Source organism: Scyliorhinus torazame, chromosome 18, assembly GCF_047496885.1.
Source record: "Scyliorhinus torazame isolate Kashiwa2021f chromosome 18, sScyTor2.1, whole genome shotgun sequence".
Lineage (NCBI taxonomy): Eukaryota > Metazoa > Chordata > Chondrichthyes > Carcharhiniformes > Scyliorhinidae > Scyliorhinus > Scyliorhinus torazame.
Window position 1 is genome coordinate 87,362,898 of NC_092724.1, and position 19,929 is coordinate 87,382,826.

The 19,929-nt window shown below is 45.6% G+C and overlaps 1 protein-coding gene across 3 annotated transcripts; it reads left to right on the plus strand.

Annotated features, from left to right (window-relative positions):
* Positions 1-28: 28 nt before the first annotated feature.
* On the plus strand, positions 29-18,700 carry LOC140395347 (uncharacterized). Of its 3 annotated transcripts, none has more exons than XR_011936164.1 (2): positions 29-320; positions 17,185-18,700. XR_011936164.1 is itself a non-coding variant. In XM_072482987.1 (2 exons), the coding sequence occupies exon 2, from the start codon at positions 3,323-3,325 to the stop codon at positions 4,331-4,333; it is 1,011 nt and encodes a 336-aa protein (XP_072339088.1). In that variant the 5' UTR covers positions 29-320; positions 2,996-3,322; the 3' UTR covers positions 4,334-8,427. The 3 variants fall into 3 exon arrangements, 2 of the variants coding, with proteins under 2 accessions (XP_072339088.1, XP_072339089.1); XM_072482987.1 differs by lacking the exon at positions 17,185-18,700 and adding an exon at positions 2,996-8,427; XM_072482988.1 differs by lacking the exons at positions 29-320; positions 17,185-18,700 and adding exons at positions 331-900; positions 2,996-8,427.
* Positions 18,701-19,929: the final 1,229 nt, after the last annotated feature.

Genomic DNA, 19,929 nt, shown 5'->3' on the forward strand with positions numbered 1-19,929 from the left:
ACACCCATACGGCCCGGGACTGCGCATGTGCAGGGTGGACGCGGGAGAGGGCGCAGACCTTTTCTGACTGGCTGGGGATTTAGGGTCTGAGAGTTTCACCGAGCCCATCCTGTCCGTGGCCAAGAGGCTCCAACTCTCACGTGGGGCCAGCTTCAATTATTGACCGATGGTCGATTGGGAACACTTTGTTCCTCCCGCCAATCAGAGCGCAGACTTTGTTCCAATGACCCCGGAGATTATTGAATTGCTCATTGCTGCCCAGCTAAGATGCAGCTCTCCGAGTCTTTGTGCACGCTGAAACCCTCTTCCCTTCAACAGCTGTGAGTAAAACACTTTCCCTTCACATTGCTCCTAAAATTCTGAAGGGATAAGAAAAAGTGCAAACTCTGTTCCGTCTATTCTTAATCTTGATGTGGAGATGCCGGCACTGGACTGAGGTGGTCACCGGTTTAAGAATAATAATCTTTATTGTCACAAGTAGGCTTACATTAATACTGCAATGAAGTTACTGTGAAAAGCCCCTGGTCGCCATATCTGGCGCCTGTTCAGGTACACGGGGAGAATTCAGAATGTCCAAATTACGTAAGTAAGAAGTCTCACATTACCAGGTTAAAGTCTAACAGGTTTATTTGAAATCACAAGCTTTCGGAGTGCTGCTTCTTTAAGTTAAAACCTCACCACTATTCTTAGAATTCCCCCTATACCAAAAAAGGGCCAAGATATTCTAAATGGTGGACAGGGATTCTCCCTCCCTGACTCCTATGCACTTAGGTGGGTGCTATTCAGATCAAACTAGTGATTCAAGTTACCTTCCCCCCCCCCGGCATAACCCATATCTTCTTAGAAGAATTGTATCGACTTACCACTTAGTAGCATCGATCCTGGGTCCTGCATTGCTAAGTAAGTAAAGTATGCTTTTGTAATAACCACTGTTTCAAGTTAAATCTTTAAGTTATTTTATTATTACTTTTTCTTTTATTATTACTTTTTCTTTTAAAAGATAAAATCAGTCTTTACAGAAAAGTGAAAAGATCTTGCTTCTGGATTATCCTGGTTGGTGATCAGACCTTCCTGGGCCTCCTTGACAATCTCTCTCTATCTGTTGGTTTTCTCCCACTTGTTTTGTGGCTCTGCTTGGCTCTCGTGTTCAGTCCTTCCCATGACTGAGATCACCCTGCAAGCTGAGAGTGAGAGCGTGGCTGGGAGTGATTCAGGGTATATATCACCCTTCTAACAGCCTTGCAGATTACATGACATTATTTTAAAGTATTTTCTTCTGCTCCTGAACGCAATACCCATTCTGTCCATATGATTCCACATTGAGTATCCGTAATGTCTAACATGAGAATGCCTTCATGTTATGCTTGACCTTGGTTTGTCAGCTCACTGGCAGGGAGGCTTCCTGCTAATTATTCTGTGGCATTCCAGCCTTTCAATCCCTTATCTTTTTTAAGCATTGTATTTTCTTGTATTCCTAAATGTTTCAAGTTATATTCTCTTTTAACAATTTTACAAAAAGCTGTTGACTGCTTTTTGAAAAGAAGCAGTTAGCTGCGGTGAATTGTCCTGTATTAAAATCAACCGTTCTCTCCAGATTTCCACTTTTAACTGGTGTAATTAAATTTCTATCATTCACAAATAAATTTTATTTCAAGTAATTCAAACTTAAGATTCTGGCAATTCCAATCAATTGCTTGCCAAACTATTTAACTTCTATTAAAGGGTAGAAAACTCATTCCCTTTATGTAATTTAAAACTTAACTTTTATAAAAATTTCTCCGATTTGAACTAAAGATATCGGGTTACAGCATGAGCTGCTTCGTTATCTCAAGGTCTGTGTGATAATGGCTGTCTGCATTCTAAAGAACTTTTGTCTGCAGTTAACCCTTCGAGGGCCTTCTGCTATATCATTTTTTAGCATTTCATTTCATTTACGTTTATAGGATCTTTCTGTTACTTTGTTTTTTCTCATGTTCCTTGGGTTTTAATCATCAGATCTTCATGTTTCAAATGACATCTTTCGCATTTTCCTTAACATCCTTCACCTGATGAATCTTCACCTGATGAAGGAGCAGCGCTCTGAAAGCTTGTGATTTCAAATAAACCTGGACTTTACCAGACTTCCTACTGTTCTTAAACTGGTTTACCTCAGTTGGCTGGATGGCTGGTTCATGATGCAGAGTGAGGCCAGCAGTGCGGGTTCAAACCCCATACTAACTGAGGTTATTCAGGTTAAATCACCACCAGTCAGCTCTCTCTCTCAAAGGGGAAAGCAGTCCATGGTCGTCTGGGATTATGGTGACTTTATTTACTTTACTTTTAAAGCATTGACATCCTTTATTCCCTCAGCTCGACCCATTTATTTGTCTGGCTAAATGTTCACAATTAAAGAAGTGGTTTCCCTGCAGATGGTCAACATTTACAGGGACAGTATAGTAATTAAAGACATGGATAGGTTATAGGGAAAAAAATTAAATATGCTGTTCATAACAACAATCATTTATTATTAATTCTGTTATTGTATAACCCATGTCTACTTGCTGGAGAGAAAGCTGCTCAGTCCCATCCACTTGGCTAGATAGGTTTACCTCCTTTAAACACCCAATTTCATCTTAAAATCATTGATCATCTCTGCTTCCACCATCCTCATAGGTAGTGAGTTCCAGCTGCCTTAATAAAGTTTGTCTTCGTGTTCCTGGTGTACCTCTAATCAAATAATACAGTACTGAATATTATACACATGAATACTTTAAAATTTTGAGTCCTGGACAGTAAGTGATGAGCATAGATCTGTTGATCACCATGAATTGGCATTTTTAGGAGAATCAGGAGGGCTATATTAGGTTGAGCACAGTGAGAATGGAAGGAGATGGAATGGAGACTTAAAGCTTTTGGGGAACGAAAGAGGAAAGAATGTTCCATGGAAACTAGAATTATCTGTTCTGAATTTCTATTCTGTACTGACAGCGAGAACTTTTGTAAACACCTTTTACAGGTTACTCAAAGCACATGATTTGCAGACTGAAATCTCAACCCAAATATCCCGTCAGGATCAGACCGAGTCATTCAACTCATCAGGACCTGAATATCATTGGCCTTTGAATCTAGAAGGAGAAATGTTCGTCTGTTCTGTCTCGTTCAGAATGTTTTAAACATCACTGTAACTGGAAAAGCGCTGAGATATATACACACTCGCGCGCGCAACTCACCAAGTGAGTGTTCCAGTATACTGACTGAAAAGGGCCTTAATGATTGCAGCATACACAATAGACGAGGCTCCAACTGATCGCCAGAACTGGAGAGTCCGAAAGACACTCGCACCATGAAGAAACCATGGAAATGTGAGGATTGTGGGAAAATATTCCGTTCCCCGTCTGAGCTGGAATCTCATCAGCGCATTCACACTGGGAAGAGGCCATTCACCTGCTCTGAATGTGGGAAGGGATTCACTCAGTCATCACACTTGTTGAGACATCAGCTTCTTCACACTGAAAAGAGATCGTTCAACTGCTCCGAGTGTGGGAAGGGATTTAGTGATTCATCTCACCTGCTGAGACACCAGCGAGTTCACACTGGAAAAAGGCCGTTCTCCTGCTCTGACTGTGGGATGGAATTCAGTCATTCATCCACCTTGCAGAAGCACCAACGAGTTCACACTGGGGAGAGGCCATTCACCTGCCCTGACTGTGGGAAGGCATTCACTCAGTCATCACACCTGCTGACACACCAGCGAGTTCACACCGGGGAGAGGCGGTTTACATGTTCTGACTGTGGGAAAGCATTCACTCAGTCAACACACTTGCTAATACACCAGCGAGTTCACACTGGGGAGAGGCCATTCAGCTGCTCAGAGTGTGGGAAGGGATTCAGTGATTCATCTACCCTACTGATACACCAGCGTGTTCACACTGGGGAGAGGCCTTTTGCCTGCTCTGTGTGTGGGAAGGGATTCACTCAGTCATCACATCTGCAGACACATCAGCGCGTTCACACCGGGGAGAGGCCATTCATCTGCTCTGTGTGTGGGAAGAGATTCACTCAATCATCCACCATGCAGACACACCAGCGTGCGCACACTGGAGAGAGGCCGTTCACCTGCTCCGTGTGTGGGAAGGGATTCACTCGGTCATTTTACCTGCTAAAACACCAGCGAATTCACACTGGTGAGAGACCATTCACTTGCTCCCTGTGTGGAAAGGGATTCACTCAATTATCTCACCTTCTGAGACACCAGCGAGTTCACACTGGGGAGAGGCCGTTCACCTGCTCTATCTGTGGGAAGAGATTCTCTCAGTTATCCAACCAACTGACACACCAGCGAGTTCACAAGTGATTACGGGGGTTGGATTCTGTTGTTATTGTTGCTGGTAATCACATCCAGGACAGAATCATATTCATTCTGACAATTGGTGATGTGGGAGGTTTTCCAGGTTTCTTTCTGCTGGCCTGGCTGGTCTCAAAACTTTGCTGCCAGTGGGCTGATGCTCTTTGACCCTAAATGTGCACATTTCCACTGAAATGATCCACAAAAGATGAGGAAGTACATTTATTTCATCCTGGTAGCAAATAGAGTTTTTCCTACCACCACAGAGAAATCTGAAAGAAATAAGTTTATCTCTGGTCCACTTAGTGTACAGCACAGGCCAGTCAATTCAATTGGTCTATGTCTGTATTTATACTCCGCATACGCCTCCAGATACTCCTCTTCATAATCCACCCCTCCCCATGGCTTCCATTCAGGTCACCATTCCTTATTCTATTTTCTAGGGAAAAATGCTCAGCATTTCCTGGTGACTAAATGCTCTGTCTGGTTGTGAATCTCGGTTGCACCTTTTCCAGTGCCTCACTGTCCTTTCTACTAAATGTGCCACAAATGTTGACAGTATTTCTGGTGTAACCTAACCATGGTTCTAAACAGATTGGACAAAACCTCCTTGCCTTTCAATTCTACCTACCAGAACAGAATGCCAGGGAGGAGTGGCTAAGGACAAAAAGGTCGAAAGATTTTTTGGAACAAGGAATCAAATAATTTTAGCACCTTTTTATAATTTGTAACGAATGCAGCAGACAGAGTTTCAGTGAAGTCCCTCTCTCCCACCTCCTACACACAATTGTAATTGTGCCATCTTCCCCAACCCTTCCACTTACTCAGCAGCCCGTCTCCCAAACCCCCTCCTGTCACTCACTCAGCAGTGCCTCTCCCCCAAAACCCCCTTTACCAACTCACTGAAGAGCTCCTCTCTCCAAACACTTCTCCCACTCACTCAGCAGCCCCTCTCCCCAAACTCCCTCCTGAAACTCACTCAGCAGCCCTTCTTCCCAAACTTAATAATAATCTTTATTGTCAAAAGTAGGCTTACATTAACACTGCAACAAAGTTACTGTAAAAAGACCCTAGCTGCCGCACTCTAGCACCTGTTTGGGTACACAGAGGGAGAATTCAGAATGTGCAAATTACCCAACAGCACGTCTTTTGGGACTAGTGGGAGGAAACCCACGCAGACACTGGGGAGAAAGTGCAGACTCCACACAAACAGTGACCCAAGCCGGGAATCGAACCTGGGACCTGGAGCTGTGAAGCAACAGTGCTAACCACTGTGCTATCGTGCTGCCCATATCCTTCCTGACACTCACTCAGCAGCCCCTCTCCCCAAACTCCCTCCTGCCACTCCCTCCACACTCCCGAACTCCTTTCAAACCCCCTCCCTCAGCAGCCCCTCTTCCCACACTGCTCCCGGTCACTCACTTAACATCCCCGACTCCCAAACTCTCTCCACTCACTCAGCGACACCTCTACACAAACCCCTCCCCAGATCTGCTGAACGTCATGGAAACATCTCTCCACCCCTGGCCGGCCAGACTCCAGTTCTGCCAAGTATAAAGCAGCTAGGCTTTCAAAACATCTTTTCACCTCTTAGCGAGATGAATGATGGTGCCGCCAGCCTTGTGGCAGAGATTTTCTGAGACACCCCTCCCCAGTGTCTGTGGCTGTGGTAGCTGATGGGAGGCACGGGTCAAAATAAAATAGGGCAGAAGCCCACCAGATGGTGGAATCTTCTCATCCCCAGAGAGCACAAAGTCACTGTAGAACGAGGGGCTGGAAAATTGCAACACTTTTTATGATTTGTAGTAAAACGCGAATGCTTCTCACCCACTTCAATTGGTGAGGTAAGATGGGTAGGAAAAATAATCGTGATGATTTAAGTTCCAGGCCTCCGGTTTCTATCTTGACAATGTAAACTTTTATATTGGAAATATTAACCTGCACACACATCATAGAAACAACAAAGGAAGAGAAATCACAGATCCCATCAAATGGGCGGCACGGTAGCACAGTGGTTAATACTGTTGCTTCACAGCTCCAGGGTCCCAGGTTCGATTCCGGCTTGGGTCACTGTCTGTATGGAGTCTGCACGTTCTCCCCGTGTCTGCGTGGGTTTCCTCTGGGTGCTCCGGTTTCCTCCCACAAGTCCCAAAAGATGTGCTGTTAGGTAATTTGGACATTCTGAATTTTCCCTCCGTGTACCCGAACAGGTGCCGGATGTGGTGACTTGGGGATTTTCACAGTAACTTCATTGCAGTGTTAATGTAAGCCTACTTGTGACAATAAAGATTATTATCTCCCAAGAGAACATGTCTGTGTTATGAGTGAAGTTATTTTTAATCACAGGAGAGCATTTTCAATTCTATATTTATTGGTAGTTAAGGACAGTTTCTAGTCAAATTGCTCAAAAATGTATTCTCAATGTTTGGTTGCTCAGAAGGACAATATAGGACAACTTCAGGTCAAAGGAGAAATAATCAAAATTATGGGAAATATTTGTATGTGGCTGCATTTCACACAGGAGTGACTGTATTGTCACAAGTAAGCTTACATTACCACTGCAATGAAGTTATAGTGAAAATTCCCTAGTTGCCAAAGTCCGTCGCCTATTCGGGTACACTGAGGGAGAATTCAGAATGTCCAATTCATTTAATAAGCACGTCTTTCGGGACTTGTGGGAGGAAACCGGAGCACCCGGAGCAAACCCACACAGACACGGGGAGAACGTGTACACTCTGCACAGTCGGTGACCCAAGCCGGGAATCAAACCCAGGACCCTGGAGCTGTGAAGCAACCGTGCTAACCACTGTACTACCGTGCCACCCAATACTGGTAGCAACCATTTAATGACTACTGCAGCTGCTGGTGATTTAACCAATGGTTTTATTCACCTATTAAACCTTTGGACCGACCGAGAAAGCTTTGAACATCATTGAAAGTAGCATTTGACACACCAGGAATTGTAAAAGTGCTGAGAGATGAATGCAGTTGGACTCTTAACAGCCATCTGATCTGGCCAGATAAAGGAAGAGAATACAAACCTTACTGAAGTATACCCGAGTGACGAGAGTGGGTTGTGTTTCCTTCACACAACAGTTAAGGGAGTTCGCCAGGTGCCCACAGTCCAATCAAGAATGTCAACAGTAGCATTAGGTATTGAATGCACAAAATCCAAGGAGTAAAATTTGAAACTCTCAAAATACTCCGCTTGAAAGAGTGCAATGTGTTGAGCTAGGCTGGTGCATTAGACTAGGCAAAGTGTTTTGTTCAGCAGTGGCACCAGGACTATATAATTGAGAGGCAGGTGAGCAGTGTGATGACCTGCCACTTTATCTATAAAAAAACTCAAGCCCTCCGGCATCAAGTCCAGGCCAATGAACAAATACAGGTTTGAATATGTGCAGACAAGGTGTTGGATATTGTCCGATTGCAGCGCTGCTTTTGTGAGCATTAAAGTGCATCACTACTTGGAACGTCCCCAGCAACTCGAAATAGAAGTACACCAACGGCCCCTCTCGCCAACCCTGCCATTCAATACGGTCATAATTGATCTTTGGCTTGAACTCCTTTCCCACCACCTCCCCATATTCCTTGATTCCGAGAGTCAAAAAAGCTGTCTATCTTAGCCTTAAATATATTCAGTGTTGGAGCATCCGCAACCCTCTGGGGTAGAGAATTCCAGAGATCCACAACCCTTGGTGTGAGGAAGTTTCTCCTCGTCGCAATCCTCAAAGATTTGGCCATTATCCCGAGGCTTTGCACCCATGTTCCAGATTCCCCAACATGGGGGAACAGCCTCCGAGTCTACCCTGGCAAGTTTCTTCAGAATCTTGTAGGTTCCAATGAGATTACATTTCATTCTTCTAAACTCCAGAAAATAGGTCCAATTTATTCAACCTCTCATCATGGAACCACGTTTGAGCCAGGAATCGAATCTAGTGAAGCTTTGGTGTATCGCTTCCAATGCAAGTATATCTTTCCTTGGATATGGAGACTGAGATGTACTCAATACCGCTGTGCTGGTCTTAAAATCCTATACAACTGTAATAAGACTTTGTATTCTTGTACTCCAATCCCTTTTTAATAAAGGCCAATATGCTGTTTGCCTTCTGAATTGCTTGCTGTATCTGCATGCTAACTGTTGAGTACACCCAGGTCTCTCCGAACATCAATATTAAGTTTTCCCTTTTTTAAAGAAAATCTTGTTTTTCAATTCTTACGACCAAAGTGAATAACCTCACACTTTTCCACATTATACTCTCACTCATTTAACCTGTCTGTATCTCTTTGCAGCCTGTGTCTACCTCACAGTTTAGTGTTTTACACATGACCACCCCCACCCCCCCCGCTCATATGTTCGACATTATTGAAAGTATTTTTATTCAACAAATGTTCAAGTTTCACAATTCATAACATCCTCACAACTGCACAGGGTGGAGAAGCTGACCTCCACCCTAACAGGACCCGCCTACGAGCAATCAATGAGGAGAAGCCTAAAACATTTGCCCCGCACCCGCCTACAGCTCCGGCCGGTCCAATACACCGAATATGGCTTCTAGGGGACCGGGCTCCTCGTCCACATGCAGAACTCACGCAAAGGTGCTGAGCACAGTCCTTCAAAACCTTTCCAGCTTTGGGCAGGACAAAAACATGATTCGCAGGGCCCCACTCCCATATTTCACAGATATCCTCCACCCCTTCGAACATTCGGCTCACCCTAGACTTTGTAAGGGGCTTCCTGTACACTACCTCCAGCTGTATCAGCCCCAGCCTCGTGCACAACGTCGAGGCATTTACCTTCCGCAGCATCTCGCACCAATCCCAACTCTTCCACCAACTTTGCTTTAACCCCCTCCATGGACACCCTATCCTCCAGAATCCTCCCGTAAGTTCCCGAGATGATCCGCCCCCTCCCCCCACCCACCCCGCCTCCAGCAACAAGGAGGCAGGTGCCATTGGGACAGTCAGGAAGACCTTCCTCAAAGTCCTGCATATGCCTCAAGGTTTTGCCCCGTGCCAGCCCAAACCTCTCACCCAACTCACAAATCGCCCTCCCAGAAACAGATCCTTAATCCCCCTCTCTTTCCATCCCTGGAACCTTGTGTCCATACTCCCTGGCTCAAACCCATGATTCCCGCTGATCGAGATTCCCCCCCCCCGACCCGGCTGCCAACCTAAAATGCTGCCTAAACTGCCTCCAGATCTTCAATGTGGCCACCATCACTGTACACTTCCCTGGGGCCATCGGGAGCAGTGCTGTTGCCAACGCACCCATACCTGACATCACAGCCTCAGAAGTCAGATCAGCCTTCTTGAAATTGAACCCTCAGAAGGCAAAGGGTCCTGATGGAGTCCCTGGTCGTACACTCAGATCCTGCGCGGACCAACTGGCAGGTATGTTCGTGGACATCTTCGACCTCTTCCCTACTCCGCTCCGAGGTTCCTACTGCTTCAGGAAGACCACAATGATACTGGTGCCAAATAAGAACCAAGCAATGTGCCTCAATGACTACCATCCAGTGGTCTTGACATCTATTATTATGAAGTGCTTCGAGAGGTTGGTCATGAGACACATCAACTCCATACTCAGAATGCCTTGATCCACTGCAGTTAGCATACCACCACAACCGATCCACAACAGACTGTATCACTCTGTCCCTAGATCCCTGGAGCATCTCAGCAACAAGGACTCCTACGTCAGAATCCTATTCCACCTTCAATACCATAATCCCAGCCAAGCTCATATCAAAATTCCAAAACCTAGGACTTGACTCCTCCCTCTGCAACTGAATCCTTTACTTCCTGACCCATAGACCACAATCAGTAAGGACAAACAACAACACCTCATCCACGATAGTCCTCAATACCGGGGCTCCGCAAGGCTGGGTACTTAGCCCTCTACTATATTCCTTATACACAGACGACTGTCTAAATTTGACTCCAACTCCATCTACAAGTATGCTGATGACATAACCTAGTGGGTCAGATGTCGAACAATAATGAGTCAGAGTACAGGAGGGAGATATAGAACCTCGCGGCATGGTGTAATGACAACCATCTCTCTCACAACATCAGCAAAACTAAGGAGCTGGTCATTGACTTCAGGAAGCAAATTATTGTACACACTCCTGTCTGCATCAATGGTGCCAAGGTGGAGATGGTTGACAGCTTCAAATTCCTAGATGTGCACATCACCAATAATCTGTCCTGGTCCACTCACATCGACGTTATGACCAAGAAAGCACAACTGCGCCTATACTTCCTCCAGAAACTAAGGAAATTCGGCATGTCCACAATGCCAGTTTTTACAGATTCACCATAGAAAGCATCCTATCTGGTTGCAACACAGCTTGGTATGGCAACTTCTTGACCCAAGACTGTAAGAAACTACAGAGATTTGTGAACACAGCCCAGTCCATCTCACGAACCCGCCTCCCATCCATTGACTGTCTATACCTCTTGCTGACTTGGGAAAACGGGCAGCATAATCAAAGACCCCTCCCACCCGGGTTATTCTCTCTTCCAATCTCTCCCATCGGGCAGGAAATACTGAGAACATGCATAACAGATGCAAAAGCAGCTTCTTCCCCACTGTTACTAGACTCCTGAATGACCCTCTTATGACTGAACTGATCTCTACTGCGTAGTACGAACCTCCGTGTGCTTCACCTGATATCCAAGTCACTGCTTCCACCACCTCCTCCAGCAGCGAGTTCCAGGCACCCACTACCCTCTGTGTAAAAGACCTCTCACACCTTAAACCTATGTCCCTATGTAATTGATTCTTTCACTCTGGGGAAAAAGCTTCTGACTATCCGTTCTGTCTATGCCCCTCATAATATTGTAGACTTCTATAACATTGCTCTTCAACCTCTGTCGTTCCAGTGAGAACAGTCTGAGTTCATCCAACCTCTCGCCATAGTTAAAGCCCTTCATACCAGGCAACATCCTGGTAAACCTCCTCTGCATGCTCTCCAAAGCCTCCATATCGTTTTGGTGGTGTAGCAATTGTATGTCCTATGTTTTTCATTTGTGGAACGATCTGCCTGGACTGTACTCAGAACAATACGTTTTACTGTACCTTGGTAAACGGGACAATAAACCCAAATCCAATCCAATTTTACCTCCTCCACCCCACCGGCTCTTCCAACCCTGCCTTCTCCACTTCCCCCAACCTCGGGCACTCGAGCCCATCCAAAAACTCCCTCATCTCCCACTCCTCCGGTGGTTCCAACTTATACAGGTCCCTGTAGAACTCCTCAAACACCTTATTAATCTGTTCCAGAGCCGCCACCAACTCCCACAACGAAAGAGAAAATGCTGGAAAATCTCAGCAGTTCTGGCAGCATCTGTAGGGAGAGAAAAGAGGTAATGTTTTGAGTCCGATGACTCAAACCAAATCCCACATCTTGTCCCGCACTCAAACTATCTTCCTCACTATGGAGCTGACCTGCCAACATGACCTTCTCCCCGTCCTCATAAACAGCCTTCCTCACCCTTCTCAACTGACGCACCACTTCCCCCGTGGACAAAAGGTCAAACTTTGCCTGCAATTCCTCCATCCACTAAACCCTACTATAGAACCCCGAATAAAACACCTGACCTGATCCTCCACACTCTCAAATGGGTCTCCTGCATCATCACCACATTTGCTTTTAAACTCTTCAGATGCGCAAAAACTCTCGCTCTCTTCACTGGTCCCCCTAACTCCCTCATCTTCCACGTCACTACTCTGACCAGGGGTCTCTTTCCCCCCCCCCCCCCCCCCCCCCCCCCCCCCACCACCACCACCACCACCACACAGCCACACACATACCCCTCCTATCTGCCATCACTATTCTCCCGGGCCCTGCCCATCCAGCCAGGCCCACCCAATACCTTTGTTACCATCAAACAGCTCCCCCCTCTCAGAATCCCCCTATCTACTTCCTCTTGCAAACACCCCACCCAGTATTGATCTCCTCCCCCCCCACCATTCACACCTCCCAAGTCAATCGAAACCTGCAACGACAAAAGGCCCCTCCACGCTCCCGTTCACTAGCCAACCTTCTCTAGCTAGTGCAGTGACCCCTACCAGAGCCCCCCCCCCCTCCTCAGTAACCTGGCCCCATGTGCCCTAAACCCACCTCAGTTAAACCATGAAATAAGAACTAGGAACAGGAGTAGGCCATCTGGCCCCTCGAGCCTGCTCCGCCATTTAATGAGATCATGGCTGATCTTTGTGGACTCAGGTCCACTCTCCAGCCCATACACCATATCCCCGAATCCCTTTATTTTTTAGAAAGGCATCTATCTTTTTCTTAAAAACGTTTAAAGAAGGAGCCTCAACTGCTTCACTGGACAAGGAATTCCAGAGATTCACAACCCTTTGGGTGAAGAAGTTCTTCCTACACTCCGTCCTAAATCTACCTCCCCTTATTTTGAGGCTAGGCCCCCTAGTTCTGCTTTCCCCGACCAGTGGAAACAACCTGCCCGCATCTATCCTATCTATTCCCTTCATAATTTTATATGTCTCAATAAGATCCCCCCGCATCCTTCTAAACTCCAATGAGTACAGTCCCAGTCTACTCAACCTCTCGTCATAATCTAATCCCCTCAACTCTGGGATCAACCTAGTGAATCTCCTCTGCACTCCCTCCAGTGCCAATATGTCCTTTCTCAGGTAAGGAGACCAAAACTGAACACAATACTCCAGATGCGGCCTCACCAACACCCTATACAATTGCAGTATAACCTCCCTAGTCTTGAACTCCATCCCTCTAGCAATGAAAGACAAAACTCGATTAGCCTTCTTAATCACCTGTTGCACCTGCACACCAACTTTTTGCGACTCGTGCACCAGCACACCCAGGTCCCTCTGCACAGCAGCATGTTTTAACATCTTACCGTTTAAATAATAATCCATTCTGCTGTTATTCCTCCCAAAATGGATAGCCTCACACTTGGCAACATTGAATTCCATCTGCCAGACCCTAGCCCATTCATCTAACCTATCCAAATCCTTCTGCAGATTTCCGGTATCCTCTGCACTTTTTGCTTTACCACTCATCTTAGTGTCGTCTGCAAACTTTGCCACGTTGCACTTGGTCCCCAACTCCAAATCGTCTATGTAAATTGTGAACAACTGCGGGCCCAACCCTGATCCTTGAGGGACCCCACTAGTTACAGGTTTCCAACCAGAGAAACACCCATTTATCCCCACTCTCTGCTTTCTGTTAGTTAACCAATCCTCTACCCATGCTACCACTTTACCCTCAATGCCATGCATCTTTAGTTTATGCAGCAACCTTTTGTGTGGCACCTTGTCAAAAGCTTTCTGGAAATCCAGATATACCACATCCATTGGCTCCCCGTTATCTACTGCACTGGTAACGTCCTCAAAAAATTCTACCAAATTAGTCAGACACGACCTACCCTTTGTGAACGCATGCTGCAACTGCCCAATGGGACAATTTCCCTCCAGATGCCCCGCTATTTCCTCCTTAATGATAGATTCCAGTATTTTCCCTACAACCGAAGTTAAGCTTACTGGCCTATAATTACCCGCTTTCTGCCGACCTTTTTTAAACAGTGGTGTCACGTTTGCTACTTTCCAATCCTCTGGGGCCACCACAGAGTCTAGTGAATTTTGATAAATTATCACTAGTGCGTTTACAATTTCCCTAGCCATCTCTTTTAACACTCTGGGATGCATCCCATCAGGGCCAGGAGACTTGTCTACCTTTAGCCCCATTAGCTTGCCCAATACTGCCTCCTTAGTGATTACAATCATCTCAAGGTCCTCACCTGTCATATCTTTATTTCCATCAGTCACTGGCATGTTATTTGTGTCCTCCACTGTGAAGACTGACCCAAAAAACCTGTTCAGCTCCTCAGCCATTATTAAATCTCCCTTCTCATCTTCCAATGGACCAATATTTACCTTAGCCACTCTTTTTTTGTCTTATATATTTTACTATCTGCTTTTATGTTCTGAGCCAGTTTACTGTCATAGTCTACCTTACTCTTCTTTATAGCTTTTTTTAGTAGCTTTCTGTTGTCCCCTAAAGACTTCCCAGTCCTCTAGTCTCCCACTAATTTTTGCCACTTTGTATGTTTTTTCCTTCAATTTGATACTCTCCCTCACCTCCTTAGATATCCACGGTCGATTTTTCCCCTTTCTACCGCCTTTCTTTTTTGTCGGTATGAACCTTTTCTGAACACTGTGAAAGATCGCTCGGAAGGTTCTCCACTGTTCCTCAACTGCTTCACCATGAAGTCTTTACTCCCAGTCTACCTTAGCTAGTTCTTCTCTCATCCCATTGTAATCGCCTTTGTTTAAGCACAAAACACTAGTGTTTGATTTTACCTTGTCATCCTCCAACTGTATTTTAAATTCCACCATATTGTGGTCGCTCCTTCCAAGAAGATCCCGAACTATGAGATCATTAATCAATCCTGCCTCATTACACAGGACCAGATCTAGGACTGCTTGTTCCCTTGTAGGTTCCATTACATACTGTTCCAGGAAATTATCCCGGGCACATTCTATAAACTCCTCCTCAAGGCTGCCTTTACCAACCTGGTTAAACCAATCGATATGCAGATTAAAATCTCCCATGATAACCGCTGTACCATTTCTACATGCATCCGTTATTTCTTTGCTTATTGCCTGCCCTACCATCCTGTTACTATTTGGTGGCCTATAGACTACTCCTATCAGTGACCTTTTCGCCTTACTATTCCTGATTTCCACCCAAATTGATTCAACCTTGTCCTCCATGGCACCAATATCATCCCTTACTATTGCCCGGATGCCATCCTTAAAAAGCAAAGCTACACCACCGCCCTTACCGTCCATTCTATCCTTTCGTATAGTCTGATACCCTTGGATATTTAACTCCCAGTCGTGACCATCTTTTAACCATGTTTCAGTAATGGCCACTAAATCATAGTCATTCACGATGATTTGCGCCATCAACTCATTTACCTTATTTCGTATACTACGAGCATTCAGGTAAAGTACACTTATGCTGTTTTTTATGTCTTTGTTATGAATCCTAACACCTTGATCAGTAACTTTTCGCAATTTATTTTTCCTCTTACCCTTTCTCCTAATTTTCCTTGTCTTTGAACCCATATCTCTACATAATAACCTGTCACGTAACCTGCTGCCTTGATCTCCATTAACCATTATACTGTCCATAGCTTTACACTTCCCTTCCCCCCAACTTGCTAGTTTAAAGTCCTTGTGACCAACCTATTTATCCTATTCGCTAGAACACTGGTCCCAGAATGGTTCAGGTGAAGACCGTCCCAACGGTACAGGTCCCTCCTGCCCCAGTACTGATGCCAATGCCCCATGAAATGGAATCCCTCTTTCCCGCACCACTCCTTTAGCCACGTGTTAACTTCCCTAATTTTCTCAACCTTATGCCAATTGGCACGTGGCTCGGGTTGTAATCCAGAGATTATAACCCTGGAGGACCTGTTCTTTAATTTAATCCCTAGTGTTTGATAATCCCCAAACAGGTCCTCTTTCCTAGTCTTACCTATGTTGTTAGTCCCAATGTGGACCACAACACCTGGATCCTCCCCCCCCCCCCCCCCCCCCCTCTCCCCCTCTCCAAAATCCTTTCAAGCCAATCAGAGATGTCCCTCATCCTGGCACAACAGGCAACATACCATGCGGGACTCTCGATCTGGCTTACAAACGATGCCATCAATCCCCCTAATTATAGAATCCCCTACAACTACCACTTGTCTTTTTGCTCCCCCCTCTTGAATGGCTTCCTGTACCACGGTGCAGTGGTCAGTCAACGCATCCTCCCTACAGCCCTCTTCCTCATCCACACAGGGAGCAAGTACTCAGGATGAGTTTGAGGCTCCTAAACTCAGGATCCCCCTACCTGCCTCCCTTGCAGTCACACCACTCTGTCCCTGACCACTGTCTGAATTAACAGTACTTATTCTACCGGGTGTGACTGCCTCCTGAAACAAAGCGTCCAGGTAATTTTCCCTCTCCCTGATGTGCCGCAGTGTGTGCAGCTCGGTCTCCAGCTCATCAATTCTGAGCCAAAGTTCCTCGAGCAGCCAACACTTGCTGCAGATGTGGTCACTGACTGTCTCAATGGGATCCACCAGTTCCATCATCATACAGCAACAGCACATCACCTGTCCAGCCATATTCAACTCGTTAATTAAGTTAAATAATTTTATTTTTTTATATAACCTCAAGGATAAACCCGAACACCAACAAAAACACAGCCCTCTCTCGCCACTCACCCGAACTCAGTCACTTACCTAAACTCAGATGCACTCTGTTCCAATCAGCACTCCGTGTCTAAAGGCACTCCTGCCACACCTTTTGTGCACTCACCTCTCCCAGCACTGTCCCGGCTCTCTCCTCCCGCGCTTTTTAAATCTCCCGGCTCTCTTCCCGCGCTGTTTTCGCTGTCCCGGCTCTCTCTCCTCTCGCGCTGTTTTCGCTGTTCTTTTAAAAATATGATTTAAAGAATGCACTTTGCCACAAATTTTGTTTGCTTTCCGGCGACCCTTCGGTTGCTAACCCCCGCCTGCTATTTACATGTTAAAACACTTGGTTGAAACAAATTTGCTGCTAGAGAACAAAAACTACCTCACTACTGGACGGAGAAATTGTCCGCCCACTCAACCCATCGAACACCGGCTGCGAGAGTGCTCGCACTGTGACAAAGTTTCTTTTTCGGATGTCTTGTCTCCCAAATGGTTGGTTTAAAAAAAAAAAATGAGGGAGTCACATATGGTGACGATTCTAAACGGGAAATTGATGTTAAGGAGAAACTGACAGACAAATGAGATATTAAACAACAAGATAATACCAGATATGCTTGTACCCCCAGGAAGATACAAATATACCAGGAAACAGAGGAAGACAAAGACAAAATGAAGACGGACCTGATGATCGTCGTTGGATCACTACAGTTGCACTTGTTATCAACCCCTACATCCTTCACCACACAAACCCTAAACATGACCACCCAACACGATACCCCTAGCCCGGACACTGCACCACACATAGACACAGCCACTGATACCCCCACATGGTGCGATAATATCATGAAGTAGTATTCCCTTTCGTACACGGTAGAAGCCCTGTTGATTATAGCTATACTTTGCAGTGTCATCCAGACGATCAGACTTTGGATATGGTGAAGGAGAGCCTCCTGCCCTCCAGTATACACACTCAGAGCCCCTTTTCTCGGACTTCAACAGACCCCACACCACACTCTTTTTGAACCCTTTTTCTCCCTAATAAATTCTGCGGTTTTTAATAAAATTACTTTCTCTGTAAATTGACATAAGCGTTAAGTAGGAATGTGATGCTGCTATTTTTTATTTTGTACTGTAATATCAGTTCCTTTGGTTGTTTGATAGCAGCATAAGTGTAGTTTAGATAAGGACAGTTAGAGGTACCTCTTTTTGTGTAAAGAAACTGAAATGTATGTTTGAATGTTATAGTGCCCCCTTAGAATTTTTATAGATGTGTGTTGTGTTAAGAAAAAACTTAGGTAAATGTTCCGACCCATAGGACAGAACAGGATAGAATCTGTCCTTGATTGAGGGTACCCGGCATACCAGAGAACAGGAGAAGATTCAGTAGTGTGATCCTTCATGCTTCGCGTTGAGGATCAAGAGGACGGACTGCAGCCATCTGGGATGGCCACTTACAACAAGAAACATGGACGTTCGCAAAGCTTAACGGGAAATATGGACAATGTAAGATTCAGGCAGGCACAGAGCCTGAATGTATATTTGTGAACAGAGAATCCAGACAGCATCGAAACCCCCACACGATTAGCATTTAATGGCCCATCTCTGTAAGCCAAAGGATTGATACTCAGGTAACCGATACAAGCCCAGACATTTCGGCGCCACTCCCTGTACTCCGGAAGCATCAACAACAGAGTCAATGACCGCTTAGGACACGCCCAGCCATCAAGGCACCCGCCCCTTTTTATTGGCTCAGATCGAAGGCAGTGATCGGGCACTGCCCAATTAGTGGGGTCCAAACCTAAGGACCGCCCAAAAGAGCGCAAAACTCCCCAAGGATAAAGAGAGAAACTGCCATGTGTTCGATCTCTTTTGGACCTGGCGCTCCGGCAACGTCTATCTACAATCGCAGCACCACCAGTAGCAAGCCCTAGTTCAACGCCCGCTACCAGACGGATGAGCCCTGCTGAACAGCAGTTACTTCTCCAGATTCGAACAAAGGCCACTGTTCCTCTGACCTAAGCCAGGTGCCTGAAGTTAAGTACAGGTTGTCATAGTTGTTAGGTGTAGTTTAACTAGTAGTGTTTATGTTGCATGTGCAACATAATCTTGTGTGTAAATAAAGTACCATTGATCTTGAACTAACTAACTGGTTGTTTGGCTCTTTGATCGCTACCCGGTTGAAACTTGTGGCGGTATCATTTAATACCTGGCGACTCAGACCATATCATATTCATATAAAAGGGCAACCTTATTGACGGCCATATTTACAGTAGGTAAAAAAGGCAACATCCCGTACCACTTTGAACTCCTCCACCATGTTTCAACAGGACAAATGGCCCACCACAGACACCATCACCCTGAGTGGATTCACCGGCCACATTCAGCAAGGATATATCTCAGCTCCCGTACCAATTCAGATAGGGAACATTAGCACCAAATACCCCGTCGTTTTAGTTGACTTACCCCAAACCGTAGAGCACATTTTAGGTATTGATTTTATGAGCTCCCATTACCTTTCGTTTGACCCAGTCAACAAATGTGTCTGGCGAATGGCCAAAACAGCCAGGGCTCCCGCTACGCTCACAGTAGGGGATTATGAAAACAGGATTTGCTCAGTAGGGGACTGTTGGTTTAATCCACAAACAATTAGTGAAGACCAGACAATTAGAGAGGTCCTCATAAAACACAGCTTTGTTCGCACAACACAAACATGACTGTGGGAAGATCCCAGGTACAGTCAAGATTTCAGGTCCCGATCCAAAGCCGCAAAAGCAATACGGTTTCCCACAGCAAGCCGAGGGTGAGATTTTGAAGGTTATTAACAGTTTGTTAGACCAAGGAGTTATTCAACCCGTAGCATCCACAAATAATGCTCCAATTTGGCCCGTAAAAAAGCCCGATGGTTCATGGCGACTAACGATCGACTACCGAGAACTTAACAAGGTAATCCCTTTAGCGGCCCCCACTGTTGCCGCAAGTCCCGAGACCATGCTCAAACAGGGAGTACAGGCAAAATACTTCACAGTGCTGGACATCAGCAATGGCTTTTGGTCCATCCCATTTGACAGGGCCTGCCAGTATAAATTCGCGTTTATGTTTCAAGGGCAGCAGTACACGTGGACATGATTCCATTACTCCCCCTCCATCTTATACCGACAATTGGCCAACGGACTTTCTAAATTTTCCCGACTCGAATACCCAATACAATACGTAGACGATTTGCTCTTGCAAATGGACACAAAAGAGTAACACGTAGAGCTCTTATCTGAATTACTAGGCCTACTGCAATCAATCAGATGTAAGGTAAACCCCAAAAGGGACCAGATTTTAAAGGAATAGGTTGTTTATTTAGACGCCAGCATCACCCACGG

What these genes read in the sequence shown, in the direction of transcription:
- LOC140395347 (XM_072482987.1), top strand. Translation starts at nt 3,323, where the DNA reads ATGAAGAAACCATGGAAATGTGAGGATTGTGGGAAAATATTCCGTTCC.